At 38.9% G+C, this 17,725-nt stretch overlaps 1 protein-coding gene across 1 annotated transcript in view; it reads right to left on the minus strand.

Annotated features, from left to right (window-relative positions):
• Positions 1 to 770: 770 nt before the first annotated feature.
• Positions 771 to 17,725, minus strand: part of CENPI (centromere protein I) — a 52,780-nt gene continuing 35,825 nt past the window's right edge. The window contains exons 17-21 of the mRNA XM_052663480.1: positions 17,271 to 17,395; positions 15,754 to 15,802; positions 15,421 to 15,639; positions 1,683 to 1,724; positions 771 to 1,011 (exon numbers count right to left, since the gene is read on the minus strand). Of these exons, the coding sequence (XP_052519440.1) occupies positions 910 to 1,011; positions 1,683 to 1,724; positions 15,421 to 15,639; positions 15,754 to 15,802; positions 17,271 to 17,395 (537 nt within the window). The 3' untranslated portion in view covers positions 771 to 909. The remainder of the gene's footprint in view (positions 1,012 to 1,682; positions 1,725 to 15,420; positions 15,640 to 15,753; positions 15,803 to 17,270; positions 17,396 to 17,725) is intronic.

Raw genomic sequence — 17,725 nt, forward strand, 5'->3', positions numbered from 1 at the left:
TGGCAACCAGATGTCTCAGTTATCTAGTCTGGTGCCAGGTTTGGAGACCGTGGTAAATTTCAGAGGCTTGTAACCTGCCTGAAGCCAATGGTGGCTAAAATAGTATCACTCATCCAACATGGTCTTCTAGAATAGGGGTCAGGAAACTTTTCCGTTGTGGCAAAGCCAGAGACAAGACGTAAATGCCCAGACGCGACTGCCCTGGAGAGAGAGCCTGATTTCATCCAAGGGTCATAATTTGCCAACTCTACTCAAGAACTCTGCCATTTCCCATCATGAGGTGGAGTCTAATACCCCTCCCCTTGAACTCGGGGAAGTATGTGATTTGCTTGTGACCAAGAGAGTATGAAGGAACTGAGAGTGCATGACCTTCAAGGCTGCATCAGAAAAGGTGATGTTTCTTGTCCCTGAGACATCTGCCTGCCTGGAGCCCCAAGCCACCACAGAAGCATCCAGTTGTCCTGAGGCCACCATGCTGTAAGGAAGCCCAAGTGAGCCACATGGAAAGACCACATGAAGAAGAAGCCTTGAGACTCTAAGAAGAGGGGGAGATTAACTCAGCCAGCCTCCAGAGTTCTAGCTCGCCATCCACCCGACGACAAGTTTGGGAGAGACCCTGAGGCAGAATCACCCAGTTGAAGCTCTCCCCAAATTCCTGCCTCCTAGAAATAGAAATATTAATAAAAAATGATTGCTATTATTTTAAGGCACTAAACAAAAAAAACTCAGAACACAGTCTCAAAACTAGTGAGTGGCAGATATGAGATTCAAACCTAGGCTGGCTTGACCCCAACCCCACGTCTGTTCTATTACATGACTGCTAACAGCAGCCTTTTAAAAATATCGTGCTAAAACATCCATGACATGAAACATTAAAAAAATGTTGATCAGGTGGTTTATGCTCTCTGCTCAGGGGACAGAAGAACGATGAATACTACTTCTTATGAAGTGTTTCAAGCCGTGTAACCCCTCTGAAAATAAATAGTCCAAATACCAGTTCCATTTCTTCCCCTGCAGGCACAAAAAAGGGAAAATTACTTATCAGGTATTTAGTTTGCTTATTCTCTACCTCCTCTTCTTTCCCTAGAAAAAGTTCCCAGCATCCTGGATGTGCACACCAAGAGTAAGCTCGAGTAGCCATGTTCTTTACTAAAACTCAGTCACTAAAGCAACATTCAAAGTAGAGCATACCCAAAATTTAAGGGCTAAATATTCCTTTTATTTTATTGACAAAAAAATGTAGCTGTTCAGCTGAATAAGTACTGTGAAATGGAAATGGGTCATCATTCCTGCACTCTAGGAATTTAACATCTAAAGTACACAGCACAGGAGCAGACATTATTACATTACTGGCTATATTAAATATGTACACAGCAGAGTTTCTATACTGAGACAACTGTTTGGTTTTGTTACAGTCACACTTTGACTACATGCAAGTGTATTATAAAATAAGACGATGCACAGACACAACAGCAAGAGTCAAACTATGAATAGTTTTATCTATGTAGACGGTATGTGCCAATGAAGTCACATAAAAGTCACTGGAATTAATTCAGAAAGCAAATACTTTACTTTGAATTTGCCTAGGCAGCAGACTTGGGATTTGGGGAAAACTAAAGGTATAAATCCTTTTGATGAAATGAAGCTTTATCCCTGCACACGATGAAAATAAATTTCCTTACCCGAATAGAGCTCATGTTTACTTTCCTTTCTTCTGGGCATTCCTTTAAAACAAAAAAAAAAAACAAACAAAAAAGGAAATGGAGAGAAATGGGGATGAAATTATTTGGTTAGCAGAAATTACCAGAAAATTAAGATGGCTCTTCACTGTCTGATTCATTTGCTATGTTCTATTCCTACCAACATTCTTGGAATCCTTTTGAATAAACACCCACTATAACCTTTCATATTTGTCCCTAGAAGCACAAACAGAAAGAAGATAAAATCACAGCAGATAAAGTGAGCACCATTTTGTTAATCTACGGCCTCATTTTTAAAAATTCTGGACTCAGTCACGGGTGGAGATGGCAGGTGTTATAGAAGGTTTTTCCTGAGGAATATGATTATCTGAATTGAGTTTTGAAGGATGAGGACGAAGTCTGGTGAGGCAGTCTGTGTACACAGTAGGTTTCTGAAATTGTAATACTTTATGTAAACTCAAGAGCTAGGTGAGCTAGCTAGTTATTCTCTGGCTTTAACTATCACCTACGGTACTGCACTGAAAAGCCATAAATTCTAACAATCTTTTTTATGAATCACTGAGAAATAACTCTGCTGATCAAACCATGTATAACACAATTAGAAGTTTATATTTTACAATGAGTGAGTTTTAGATGTAGGCAGATTTTGAACATATATCATTTTTACCAACATGAAATGGTAAATCAAAACAAAATTCAATGGTGAAAGTTATTTCTAAAACTTCACATTCAGAGTCTAACTCTTCTGAATTACTTTTCTACTTGAGGGTTGTGGACATCTATGTTTATCTTCACACAGTATCATTCTCTGTGCCAGAGAGTGGATTATGCAGCATTTCTTAAAGGAACAGAAAGCTACGGCGCTTGGGTCTCAACTGCAAAAAGCTAACCTACTTTTGGCCCTTGCCTTAAGGAAACGTCCAAAACATGTATGGTTCACCGCTTCTCTACCTTCTTCCTCTGAGTCATTTGATTTTAAGGGCTTAATATAGTGCTCCAATATCATCTCCAATTCTCCCCCACGCTGCTGACATCCAATCTGCAAGGTCTGATTCTGGCAATCTGCCAGTACACACTTAAAACAGCAAAACTCTATCATGATTGCTACCTAGCTGACATCAATCACATGATGCATCCCAATCTCTGAAAAGTTAAAAAGCAAAAAAAAGAAAAAAAAAAAAGTAGTTTTGGAACTGATGAAGTATCATCCATGCTGATGAATTTCATACTTATTTCTCACACTCCAACACCTCTCTTGAGCTCTAAAGGTCCCTGTTTCAAGGTGCTTACTTACACTTCTTGGATATCTAATAGGCATCTCAAACTTAAGTAGGTCCTACTTAACTGATTGATTCTTGATTCTTAACCTGCCCTCCCCACAAAAACAAAATAACCTATCCTGTTATTCTATCAGTCAGTCAGTTCAGTTGCTCAGTCGTGTCTGATTCTTTGTGACCCCATGAACTGAAGCACGCCAGGCCTCCCTGTCCATAACCAACTCCTGGAGTCCACCCAAACCCATGTCCATTGAGTCGGTGATGCCATCCAGCCATCTCATCCTGTTGTGCCCTTCTCCTCCTGCCGTCAATCCTTCCCAGCCTCAGGGTCTTTTCCAATGAGTCAGCTCTTCACATCAGGTGGCCAAAGTATTGGAGTTTCAGCTTAGCATCAGTCCTTCCAAAGAACACCCAGGACTGATCTCCTTTAGGATGGACTAGTTGGACCTCCTTGCAGTCCAAGGGACTCTCAAGAGTCTTCTCCAACATCACAGTTCAAAAGCATCAATTTTTTGGTGCTCAGATTTCTTTATAGTCCAACTCTCTGGATCTTTGTTGATAAAGTAATGTCTCTGCTTTTTAATATGCTGTCTAGGTTGCTCATAACTGTCCTTCCAAGGAGTATGTGTCTTCTAATTTCATGGCTGCAATCACCACCTGCAGTGATTTTGAAGCCCCCCAAAATAAAGTCAGCCACTGTTTCCACTGTTTCCCCATCTATTTGCCATGAAGTGATGGGACTGGATGCCATGATCTTAGTTTTCTGAGTGTTGAGCTTTAAGCCAACTTTTTCACTCTCCTCTTTGACTTTCATCAAGAGGTTCTTTAGTTCTTCTTCGCTTTCTGCCATAATGGTGGGTCATCTGCATATCTGAGGTTATTGATATTTCTCCTGGCAAACTTGATTCCAGCTTGTGCTTCCTCCAGCCTAGCGTTTCTCATGATGTACTCTGCATATAAGTCTATACTCTGCAAATAAGCAGGGTGACAATATACAGCCTTGATATACTCCTTTTCCTATTTGGAACCAGTCTGTTGTTCCATGTCCAGTTCTAACTGTTGCTTCCTCTTGTTCCTTAATCTAAGTCACACTGGCCTTCCTTTTTTCCCCTGAATCCTTTAAGTACTGTCCCCACTGCCTAGAATGCTCTTCTTCTAGCTATTTTTAGGTTGGCTTATTCTCATCTTTTAGAAGAAATCTCAGATCAACTGTCACCTCTTCAAACAGGCCCTCTTTGAACACTCATCCCTGACAACTCCCCAGTCACACACTCTCACACCACCCTGTTTCTGCCTTTCATGACATTTCTCAAAGTTTAAAATGATCACATCTACTTATTTCATGACTTGTTTATTGCTTGTTCTCATTAGAATAAACTCCATTTGGACAGAGATGGTAGCTATCTTCTTAGGCACTGTATTCCTAGTGTCAAAAGTATGCTGTGCTGTGCTGTGCTTAGTCGTTCAGTCGTGTCTGTCTCTTTGTGACAACATGGACTGTAGCCCGCCAAGCTCCTCTGTCCGTGGTGATTCTCCAGGCAAGAATATTGGAGTGGGATGCCATGCCCTCCTCCAGAGGATCGTCCCAACCCAGGGATTGAACCCATGTCTCCCACATTGCAGGCAGATTCTTTACCATTTGAGTTACCAGGGAAGCCCAAGAATACTGGAGTAGGTAGCCTATTCCTTCTCCAGGAGATCTTCCCCATCCAGGAATCAAACCAGGGTCTCCTGCATTGTAGGCAGATTTAGCCCATCAAAAGCATAGTGGACACCTAATATTTGTTGAATGAATAAACAAAGATATATCTAATTATTAGTTCAAAAGTAATTGATAAGAAAACCAAGAGCTTCAGAACTTCCTGAAACATAAGTTTGACAAATGTCCAGACTCATGGAGTAACTTGAGCTCTTTGATACTGAGAACTGATTGGCCAAATTAAGTTTACTAAATTATCTCTAAAACTATGGCCAATTCAAAATATTTACAATGTGATAATTCAGCAAAGTAAAACTGTCAGAATTAAATCACACTAACATAGTATCAGAGGTTATTTTTATCACCTCAAAGGTACAATCATTCGATAAGGAGCAGGAAGTTGGTGACAAGGCTCAAAAGGAATTCTTTTAAGAGAAAGAGTGCCATTAAAGCCCAGTATTTTCTGAATCATGCAGAAACATTAATTACAAAATCCTAGTTACACATTTTGCCAAATGTGCACAATGCTGTTAGAATTAAACTTTCAAGGATCGACCTTCCTGCTGTATAGCACAGGGAGCTCAAGTCAGTGTTCTGTGATGTCCTAGAGGAACGGGATGGCAGCAGCGGAGTTCAAGAGGGAGGGGATATATGTATACACATAGCTGATTCACTCTGTTGTACAGAAGAAACTAACAACACTGTAAAGCAATTATATTCTAATCTTAAAAAGAAAAAAATCAACCTTCCTAAAATATTTTTTTGAAACACTTCTGATTTAAAACAATATATTTATTCCTGAACCCACAAAACAAGTTTGCTTACCTATGTCTAAGTTGATAGCATTTATCATTTTAGAGACTGAATCTTATAATTAAGATGTATACACACATGCACACAGTCTGGGAAGAAAAAAGAACTAACTTAAAGAAAATTAATTCTATTCTGTGATTCGTCATGTAGTATTCCAAGTAAGGATTGGATGCAACTGGACTCCCATTTATTGTTAGCAGTAATGTAAGTTGGTATAACTTCTACTGAAAGCAATTTGACAACACCTAACAAAATTACACCTAACAAAAGAAGCATGCCGCCTGCGATGGACCTCGCAGGACCTTGCAGAAGTGAGGCTGAGAGGAGCTACCTCATGTCTGAGGTCAGGGGCGGTGGCCAAGAGTGCCACGCTGCGATGGTGCAGGAGCGGCTGACAGGAGCTAACCCACGTCTGAGGTCAGGGGTGGCGGTAGAGAGGAGCTACTCCATGTCTGAGGTCAGGGGTGGCGGCCGGGAGGAGCTACCCCATGTCCAAGGAGCGGTGGCTGCGGGCACGGGAGGGCCGAGAGGAGCTACTCCACGTTCAAGGTCAGGAGGGGCGGCGGTGAGGAGATACCCCTCGTCCAATGTAAGGAGCAGCAGCTGCGCTTTGCTGGAGCAGCCATGAAGAGATACCCCACGTCCATGGTAAGAGAAACCCAAGTAAGATGGTAAGTGTTGCAAGAGGGCATCAGAAGGCAGACACACTGAAACCATACTCACAGAAAACTAGCCAATCTAATCACACAGACCACAGCCTAGTCTAACTTAATGAAACTAAGCCATGCCATGTGGGGCCACCCAAGACGGGCGGGTCATGGTGGAGAGGTCTGATACAATGTGGTCCACTGGAGAAGGGAATGGCAAACCACTTCAGTATTCTTGCCTTGAGAAGCCCATGAACAGTAGGAAAAGGCAAAATGATACGATACCAAAAGAGGAACACCCCAGGTCAGTAGGTGCCCAATATGCTACTGGAGATCAGTGGAGAAATAACTCCAGAAAGAATGAAGGGATGAAGCCAAAGCAAAAACAATACCCAGCTGTGGATGTGACTGGTGATAGAAGCAAGGTCCGATGCGATTAAGAGCAATATTGCATAGGAACCTGGAATGTTAGGTCCATGAATCAAGGCAAATTGGAAGTGGTCAAACAGGAGATGGCAAGAGTGAACATTGACATTCTAGGAAATCAGCAAACTAAAATGGACTGGAATGGGTGAATTTAACTCAGATGACCATTATATCTACTACTGCGGACAGGAATCTTTTAGAAGAAACGGAGTAGCCAGCACGGTTGACAGAAGAGTTCGAAATGCAGTACTTGGATGCAATCTCAAAAACGACAGAATGATCTCTGTTCGTTTCCAAGGCAAACCATTCAATATTACAGTAATCCAAGTCTATGCCCCAACCAGTAATGCTGAAGAAGCTGAAGTTGAATGGTTCTATGAAGACCTACAAGACCTTTTAGAAGTAACACCTAAAAAAGATGTCCTTTTCATTATAGGGGACTGGAATGTAAAAGTAGGAAGTCAAGAAACACCTGCGGAAACAGGCAAATTTGGCCTTGGAATATGGAATGAAGCAGGGCAAAGGCTAATAGAGTTTTGCCAAGAGGATGCACTGGTAATAGCAAACACCCTCTTCCAACAACACAAGAGAACACTCTACACATGGATATCACCAGATGGTCAACACCGAAATCAGATTGATTATACTCTTTGCAGCCAAAGATGGAGAAGCTCTATACAGTCAGCAAAAACAAGACCAGGAGCTGACTGTGGCTAAGATCATGAGCTCCTTATTGCCAAATTCAGACTGAAATTGAAGAATGTAGGGAAAACCACTGGCCATTCAGGTATGACCTAAATCAAATCCCTTATGATTATACAGTGGAAGTGAGAAATAGATTTAAGGGACTAGATCTGACAGAGTGCCTGATGAACTATGGATGGAGGTTCGTGACATTGTACAGGAGACAGGGATCAAGACCATCCCCATGGAAAAGAAATGCAAAAAAGCAAAATGGCTGTCTGGGGAGGCCTTACAAATAGCTGTGAAATGAAGAGAAGCGAAAAGCAAAGGAGAAAAGGAAAGATATACCCATTTGAATGCAGAGTTCCAAAGAATAGCAAGGAGAGATAAGAAAGCCTTCCTCAGTGATCAATTCAAAGAAATCAAGGAAAAGAACAGAATGGGAAAGACTAGAGATCTCTTCAAGAAAATTAGAGATACCAAGGGAACATTTCATGCAAAGATGGGCTCGATAAAGGACAGAAATGGTATGGACCTAACAGAAGCAGAAGATATTAAGAAGACGTGGCAAGAATACACAGAAGAACTGTACAAAAAAGATCTTCATGACCCAGATAATCATGATAGTGTGGTCACTCACCTAGAGCCAGACATCCTGGAATGTGAAGTCAAGTGGGCCTTAGAAAGCATCACTATGAACAAAGCTAGTGGAGGTGATGGAATTCCAGTTGAGCTATTTCAAATCCTGAAAGATGATGCTGTGAAAGTGCTGCACTCAATATGCCAACAAATTGGGAAAACTCAGCAGTGGCCACAGGACTAAAAAAGGTCAGTTTTCATTCCAATCCCAAAAGCAGGCAATGCCAAAGAATGATCCAACTACCGCACAATTGCACTCATCTCACAGGCTAGTAAAGTAATGCTCAACATTCTCCAAGTCAGGCTTCAGCAATATGTGAACCATGAACTTCCAGATGTTCAAGCTGGTTTTAGAAAAGGCAGAGGAACCAGAGATCAAATTGCCAACATCTGCTGATCATCAAAAAAGCAAGAGAGTTCCAGAAAAACATCTATTTCTGCTTTATTGACTATGCCAAAGCCTTTGACTGTGTGGATCACAATAAACTGTGGAAAATTCTGAAAGAGATGGGAATACCAGACCACCTGACCTGCCTCTTGAGAAACCTATATGCAGGTCAGAAAGCAACAGTTAGAACTGGTCATGGAACAACAGACTGGTTCCAAATAGGAAAAGGAGTACATCAAGGCGGTATACTGTCACCCTGCTTATTTAGCTTATATGCAGAGTACATCATGAGAAACGCTGGGCTGGAAGAAGCACAAGCTGGAATCAAGATTGCCAAGAGAAATAGCAATAATCTCAGATATGCAGATGACACCACCCTTATGGCAGAAAGTGAAGAGGAACTAAAAAGCCCCTTGAGGAGAGTGAAAAATTTGGCTTAAAGCTCAACATTCAGAAAATGAAGATCATGGCATCTGGTCCCCTCATTTCATGGGAAATAGATGGGGATATAGTGGAAACAGTGTCAGACTTTATTTTGGGGGGCTCCAAAATCACTGCAGGTGGTGACTGCAGCCATGAAATTAAAAGATGCTTACTCCTTGGAACGAAAGTTATGACCAACCTAAATAGCATATTGAAAAGCAGAGACATTACTTTGCCAACAAAGGTCCGTCTAGTCAAGGCTATGGTTTTTCCAGTAGTCATGTATGGATGTGAGAGTTGGACTGTGAAGAAAGCTGAGTGCCAAAGAATTGATGCTTTTGAATTGTGGTGTTGGAGAAGACTCTTGACAGTCCCTTGAACTGCAAGGAGATCCAACCATTCTATTCTGAAGGAGATCAGCCCTGGGATTTCTTTGGAAGGAATGATGCTAAAGCTGAAACTCCAGTACTTTGGTCACCTTATGCGAAGTGTTGACTCATTGGTAAAGACTCATGCTGGGAGGGATTGGGGGCAGGAGGAGAAGGGGACGACAGAGGATGAGATGGCTGGATGGCATCACTGACTCAATGGACGTGAGTTTGAATGAACTCCGGGTGTTGGTGATGGACAGGGAGGCCTGGTGTGCTGTGGTTCATGGGGTCGCAAAGGGTCAGACATGACTGAGCGAATGAACTGAACTGAACAAAATTAGAAATATATACCCTTTGAAATCAATTCATGTGGAGCAATTTTATCCAACAGACACACTTACACATGTATGAAATAGTGTATATAGTCAAACATATTCATTAGAGTTTAATTTAATAGCAATTGGAAATAACTCAAAAACTCAATTTATAACTTATATGCTTAACTTGTACTACATCCATACAATGAAATACTACCGAGACAACAAAAATGAGGCAGTCCTTTATGTACAAATATGAAACAAAAGGGATTCCCTTGTGGCTCTGTGGTCAAGAGTCTGCCTACCAAAGCAGGAGACGCAGGCTTAATCCCTGGGTCAGGAAGATCCCCTGGAGAAGGGAACGGTAACCCACTCCACTATTCTTGCCTGGAGAATCTCATGGACTGAGAAACCTGGAAGGCTATAGTCCATAGGGTCGCAGAATTGGATACAACTGAGCAACTGCACACACACACACACACACACACACACAGGCACACACACACACACACACACACACACATGCAAAACAAATGCCAAGATACTAACTCAAAAAAAAGTCAAGAGACAGAAAAGTATGTATAATGTACAGTGTTGAAAAAGATCATTTACACAGAAATATACAATACACATCTGGAAGGATATTCAAGAAATGGAAGGTGACTGTTCTATGATAAGTGTCCACATGGAGTTCCACTTCCAGGATGGGATCACGAGGAACTCTGTGGAACTACTCACCAGCAAAACAGGCAAAGTTGGCAAAGACTGTTTTTATAAACCCAGGATTTAAAGTTTCTGGAAATTATCCTAACGACATACAAAATATATAAAAATATTTATTCAACAAGATCTACTAAAATTCCATAAGAACAGCAATGTAAGCCATTGGTCCTTCCTAGTGAGCATGGCAGATGAATCAGGGCTGTAAATATTTACATTAAAAATGAAGATCTCAAATCGATAATCTAATTTATTGCCAAGAAACCAGAAACAGGAGAGCAAACTAAATCTAGAGCAAGAAAGAAAGAAATAATAAAGATCAGAGCAGAAATAATAGAAATAAAAAGTATATAAAGAGAGAGAATATCACACTTCCTGATTTCAAAACTTACTACAAAGTTTCAAATTAAAATAATGTGTTACTGGCATGAAGACAGACATAGAGACCAGTGTAAATGAACAGAGAGCTCAGAAATAAACCATCATGGTTATAGTCAAATGATCTTTGACAAAGGTGTCATGGCCATTCACTGGGGGAAAGAACAGTTTCTTTAACAAATGGCATTGGGAAAACCGCATCTCCATATGCAAAGGAATGAAGTTGGATCCTTTACACCATATACAAAAATTAACTGAAGGAAGGGAAAAAAATGGACTAAACATCTAAACATAAGACTAAAAACTATATGGATTTCCATATCCATAGAAAACTGTATTTTTGTATGGATTAGAAAAATCCATAGGGGGAAAGATTTATGACACTGGACTTTACGATTTCTTAGGTATGACACCAAAAGCACAAGCCAAAACAGACTACATCTATATCCATATATACATATCCAAATGGCATTATATCATATGCTTAAAATGTCTATGCATCAAAGGATGCAATCAAGCAAAATGAAAAGGCAACCTACAAAATGGGGGGAAATATTTGCAAATCATATATCTGTACATAATTAATATAATCATATATCTGTAAATAATTAATATCCAGACTTCTTATATAAAGAATTCCTACAACTCAAAAACAAAAAATCAAAATAACCCAATTAAAATAACAGCAAAGGACTTGTAGATATTTCTCCAAAGAAGATAAACAAATGACCAACGAACATATAAAGAGATGCTCTGCAACACTAATCATTATGGAGATGTGAACCAAAGCCACAATAAGATGTCACTTCTCACACATTTAGATGGATATTATGATTGCTATATTTAAAATGGATAACTGACAAGGACCTACTATATAGCACATGGAACTCTGCTCAATATTATGTGGCAGCCTGGATGGGAGGGGAGTTTGGGGGAGAATGGATACATGTATGCTGCTGCTAAGTCGCTTCAGTCATGTCTGACTCTGTGTGACCCCACAGACGGCAGCCCACCAGGCTCCCCCGTCCCTGGGATTCTCCAGGCAAGAACACTGGAGTGGGTTGCCATTTCCTTCTCCAATGCATGAAAGTGAAAGGGGAAAGTGAAGTTGCTCAGTCGTGTCCGACTCTTAGCGACCCCATGGACTGCAGCCTACCAGGCTCCTCTGTCCATGGGATTTTCCAGGCAAGAGTACTGGAGTGGGGTGCCATTGCCTTCTCCAGGATACATGTATATGTATAGCTTAATCCCTTCGCTGTTCACCTGAAACTATCACAATATTGTTACCCCAATAGAAAATAAGTTTAAATTTTAAAAAAGATGGTTATTATGAGAAAAACTAGGAAATAATAACTACTGGTGAGGAGGATATGGAGAAATTGGAATTCTTCTGCACTGATGCTATGAATGTAAAATTCATATGAAAATAGAATGCTGTTTCCTCAACAAAGTAAAAAAACAATTACCATATGATTCAATAATTCCACTTCTGTGTATATATTCAAAGGAATTGAAAATAAGAACTCAAAGAGAGAACTTTACATGCATGTTCATAGCAGCATTATTTACAACAGCCAAAGCTGGAAGCAAGCTAAATGTTCATCAAAGACTAAACAGACAAACAAAATGTGGTGTATACATACAATGGAATATTATTCAGCCGTTAAAAAGGATATTTCAAAACACTGCTATAACATGGATGAACCTTGAAAACATTATACTAAGTGAAGCAAGCAAACATATGATTCCACTTATATGAGCTACCTGGAACGATCAAACTCACAGAGACTGAAAGCAGAATGAAGGTTACAAAGGCTGACGTGAGGAGGGAGGAGGGAATAGGGAGTTATTGTTTAATAAGTTCTGAGTTACAGTTTTACAAGATGAAGAGTTTTAATGCCAGTGAACTATATACTTAAAAATGGTTAAGTTTTATATCATGTATTTAACCACAATTTTTAAAGCTTTTAGTTTTTAAGTAGAGAAAAATCAATGACACCAAAAGTTTGTTCTTTGAGAAGATCAACAACACTGACAAACTTTTGGCTAGACTAAACAAGGAAAAAAAGAAAAGATTCAAATTACTAAAATCAGGAATGAAAGGGGGAAAACATTACCAACTTTATAGAAATAAGTATTATCAAAACAACAAGATCCTATTGCATAGCACAGGAAACTATAGAAGAGAAATTATTAATTAAAAAAATAAAAGTTATCATCAATAAATTAGATAAATGATATAAAATGGACAAATTCTAGAATAATAAATATTGAAAGTGGCTCAAAAAAAATAAAATATCTATATAGACCTATGATAAGAAAAGAGGTTGACTAGTAGGAGACACATGCACCCATGGCTGATTCATGTCGATGTATGGCAAAAACCACCACAATGCTGTAAAGTAATTATTCTCCAATTAAAACATAAATTATTTTTTTTAAAAAACCTTCTCAATAAAAATGCCCATGACCATTTGGCTTCATGGGTAAAATTTACCAAATATTTAAAGAAGAATTAATGTCAATCCTTCACAAACTTTTCCAAAGAGTAGGAGAGAGAATATATCCTAACTTATTCTTTGAGGCCAGAATTAACCTGAAACCAAAACCAGACAAAGACATCATGAGGAAAAACCAATATCCCTATCCGCCACAATTTACTGGGAGACCAAATTTGAAGGAAATTATACTAGGCGAAATAAGTCAAACACAGAAGGACAAATACTATAAGATACCACTTATATGATAGATCTGAAATAATCAAACTCATAGAAGCAGAGAGAGTAGACTGGTCATTGCCAGGGGCTGAAGGGAGAAGGAAAAGAGGAAGCATTAAAAAAAAGTACACGTGATAAAACTAAAAACTTAATAAATTAAGATTTCATCAAAATTTAAAACTTCTGTCCTTCAAAAGATACCAAAAAACGAAAAGACAACCCACAGGAGAGAAGTTTTGCAAATCATATATATATATATATATATATATATATATATAAACTATAAACTATATATATAATTTGCAAATCATATGATAATCAACTGGAATTTATACTATAGAAATGAGTCTTATAAGCCATTTAGACAAATCACCTAATTTAAGAACAGGCAAGGATTTAAGTAGACATTTCTCCAAAGGCAATATACAAATGGGCAATAAGCACATGAAAAGATGCACACCAATAGCAATCAAAAAGCACATCAATAGCTATCAGGGAAATGCAGATTATAACCACAATGAAATACTACTTCACAGCTTCTAGGATGGCTAGAATAAAAAAAAACCCAGACAATAACAAATCTTGAGGAAGGTATGAAGAAAATGGAATCCTTACACACTGCATACCCATAGATGAACGTTGAAAACATTAGAAAGAAGCTAGTCACAAAAACCTATGTATTATTGTATGAGTTCATCTTTATGAATTTCCAGAATAAGCAAATCTATATAGATATAAAGGAGACGAGTGTTTGCCTAGGTCTGGGGAATGGGGAAACTGGAGTGTGATAGCTAAGGGGAAAGGGGTTTCTTTTGGGAATAATAAAAATATTCTAAAACAGATTGTCGTAATGGATGCAAAGCTCAGTGAATACACTAAAAGCCATTGAAGTATATAATTTAAAGTGGTGAATTGTACTGTATTTGAATTAAATCTTAATAAAGTTGTAAGAAACAAGAAGAAACAGAAAAAAAATTTTAAGTGCCCATATCTTTTAGAATAAAATTGTGTAACATTTGGTATTTGTTTCAAACTAACTGGGTCATGGGAAAGTATGAAACTGGATGGGAATAAAGACGAGCTGGATCTAAAGGGGCTCATTATACTATACATTCGCTCTCTTTTTGTATTTTTAAAATTTACAAAACATGGGACTTCCCTGGCCCTCTAGTGGTTAAGACTCCACGCTTCCACTGCATAGGGCACAGTTCCCTGATCAGCAGACTAATCCAATATGCCACACAGTGCAGCCAAAACAGAAAATAAATAAATACAATTTACAAAATAAGAAAAGTTATGTTTAAAAAAAGTAATACAGGGGTAACATTAATAAAGGGAATGCCAAAGTCGATGGTAAGGTTAAGCCAAAATCTAGAAGATGAAAGCCCAGAGGGGTAAACCTAATACTCAACGTCACTCCTGGCCTAAGGAAATTTGCCAATCCAAAGGAGTCAGCTGCAAAACTGAGCTGCATCTCCACTAAGAGGTCACGAAATCAACTCAATGGACTTCAACCAGCACTTTTTAAAAATTAGAATAGAATGGAATGGAATAAATCAGAGTATGTTACACACAGTGGAAAAAACAACCAAACAAAAACCTGAGCTGCATTTCCACAAGCTCCAAGGGCTAAGGTGACTAAAGTCAAAGCAAAGGTTTGCCAAAAGTGGGAACTCTCATAAACTAACATTCACTTTAAACTAGAAACCCAAAGGGCTACCCCTTCAAGGTAACAGTTCACCAGAAATAAATTAGCCTTCTCACAGGCTTGCAGTTTGTTCACCAATTGTGTAAGGAATCTCAATTTGCATTACGTTAGTGCCAAAGAGGGAGATGGCAATGGTATCCCACTCTGGTACTCTTGCCTGGAAAATCACTTCAACTTCTCTTGTACCCTTTTCTTACCTGGCACCACCTCTACCCAAACAGAATTGAACTAATATTCCCTCCCCCTATTTCTCACAATTATACTTCTCATTTCACCTAACTATATTGCAGTAATGTTCACAAATCTGTCTCTGCCACAAACCCAAGCTGTTTGTGGGTAGAAACTAACTTTGAATCCCCAGAGCCTAGCACAATACCTAGAAGTTAGCTGATACTCAAAAAGTATGACTGAACACATGTCTTGCAATTCAGACACACTAAATTTATGAAATTTCCTATTTGTGCCATCATGGTATTCCCACAGAAAATCTAAAAACTGTTTAAATATTCTTACCTGTAGCAGAAAGGAAACAGTATAACTCAAAAAAGCAGGATGATGGACTAAATTTAAACTTTTTTTATACTCTGCTACTGAAGCATTTCCTAAGACTTCAGGGTCAATATATAATCCTTTCTGGAAGGGTTTGGATGTCCACAGACAACCAACCATGGCTGTCAAATACTGATTAAATTCTTGATAGGTCTTGCTGCTGAAGCTGAACTCTGATTTTGTCTGTTGGGAAAGGAAAAAAAATTGTCATTATCACCTATTCTCCCTTCGTTCTTATTCCCAATAGATCTTGTATCTCTACAATGGTGACTTAATACAGATATTCATCATCCATACCTTGTGTACAAACTCATTTCTCTTTGCAGCAGTCAAATTTTTATGATACCTAAAAGACAGAACAAACAGAATAAAACTTTTACCATTAAATGCCTTTCCTATGTAAATATAAACAAAAGTTTACATTTTAAATGTAAATATATGTACATACACAAATATCCAGCTGTCTAGTTAAATATTTTTTTCCTTTTGTAGTACATTTTCCTCAAAGAATAAAAATTAAGAGGCTCAAATATTAAATTGTACACTTAAGATATGCACTTGACTCTGTAAATCGTATTTCAGTAAAAAAAGAAAGGCAATGTTTTTAATGTTTCAGTATTAAAAATTAATAAGAGTCTCAAAAGCAGCTACTGATACATAACATTTCTTAATGTGGAAAAAAAGGTGCAGTAGACAGGCTAAAGGGAAAATTAGAAATTTAATTTTTTCTTGACGGAGAACGATTCTAATTAGCTTTCGAACATTTCAGTTCAGTTCAGTCGCTCAGTCATGTCCGACTCTGCGACCCCATGAACTGTAGCATGCCAGGCCTCCCTGTCCATCACCAACTCTCGGAGTCCACCCAAACCCATGTCCATTGAGTCGGTGATGCCATCCAACCATCTCATCCTCTGTTGTCACCTTCTCCTCCTGCTCTCAATCTTTCCCAGCATCAGGGTCTTTTCAAATGAGTCAGCTCTTTGCATCAGGTGGCCAAAGTATTGGAGTTTCAGCTTCAAAATCAGTCCTATTTAAACCTTAGCATTATCCTACAAGTTATACCAAAAGGGTCTACACTTATGGCCTAAAAAGAACAATTTCAGTCCTTAAGTGGAAAAATTAGAAGGTATCAGAAATTTAATACTTACAGTTTCATATAATTGGTAATAGCTCCCCTTTATCTCCCAGAAAATGTTCTTTTTACCAAAGAAGCTATGTAGACTTAAACCAGTTGTTGTCAGTAAATGACTAACTGTTCTGTGCAACACAGCAATAAGAATTAACAATGCTGAGTGCAACATTACCACTGCATAAAAAGATCCTTAATTATAAATTCTTTTATTACACGTCCCTCATGTTGACATTTTAAGAACACAGTTAAAATAGTTCCACATTGGAAGGTCATTCCCAAAAGAAAGCCAGGTTTCCTATTTCCAAAGGCCCTGGCAGAAAGTAGATAACAATCTTATTGTTCTGAATATTTTACTGCATTATATATAATAAGCTTGTATGTGTGTGTGCAGTCGTGTCCGACTCTTTGAGACCCCGTGGGCTGTAGCTGCCAGGCTTCTCTGTCCATGGGATTCTCCAGGCAAGAATACTGGAGTGGGTTGCCATTTCCTTCTCCAGGGGATCTTCCTCATCCGGAGACTGAACCTGCATCTCCTGCAGCTCCTGCATTGCAGGTGGGTTCTTTACCACTGCGCCACCCGGGAAGCCCATATAATCTTACTGTAGTATATTTATATACTTTATTTTATAGCTGGAAAACGAGGATTGAATTATGATATAAAAATGGGGAAAAGGCTTCATACCTGTCCATAATGTAACAGAGTTGATTCAGGATACTGGAATCCAGGCTGAGGAGTACAGGATAGAAGACCCCAGGAGGAAACAATATCACTAATGGAAGGTTATAATTTATATATATGTCACACACCTTTTGGGAAGAATGATAACATCAGTATATAAATTATTCCTCAGAACCCATCAATCAACTTCACCCAAAGAATCATCACTAGAGAATAAGCATTAGGGATGGTACTGCCTGATTCATAAACAGAATAGGTAGTCACAACTTGCTTAAAAATGTACCTCACCAAACAGTAACCTTATGATAGAGGATTATTTCTGGAAGGTTTTATTATTAAAATCTCTCTTTTTTTCTGGGGAGAAATCTTAGAGTTAGGGGGAAAGGGGAAAGGAACATTTCTTTCTTAAGTCCTATGCATGCTAAGTCGCTTCACTCGTGTCCGACTCTTTGCGACCC

This window comes from Budorcas taxicolor, chromosome X, assembly GCF_023091745.1.
Source record: "Budorcas taxicolor isolate Tak-1 chromosome X, Takin1.1, whole genome shotgun sequence".
Taxonomy (NCBI): domain Eukaryota; kingdom Metazoa; phylum Chordata; class Mammalia; order Artiodactyla; family Bovidae; genus Budorcas; species Budorcas taxicolor.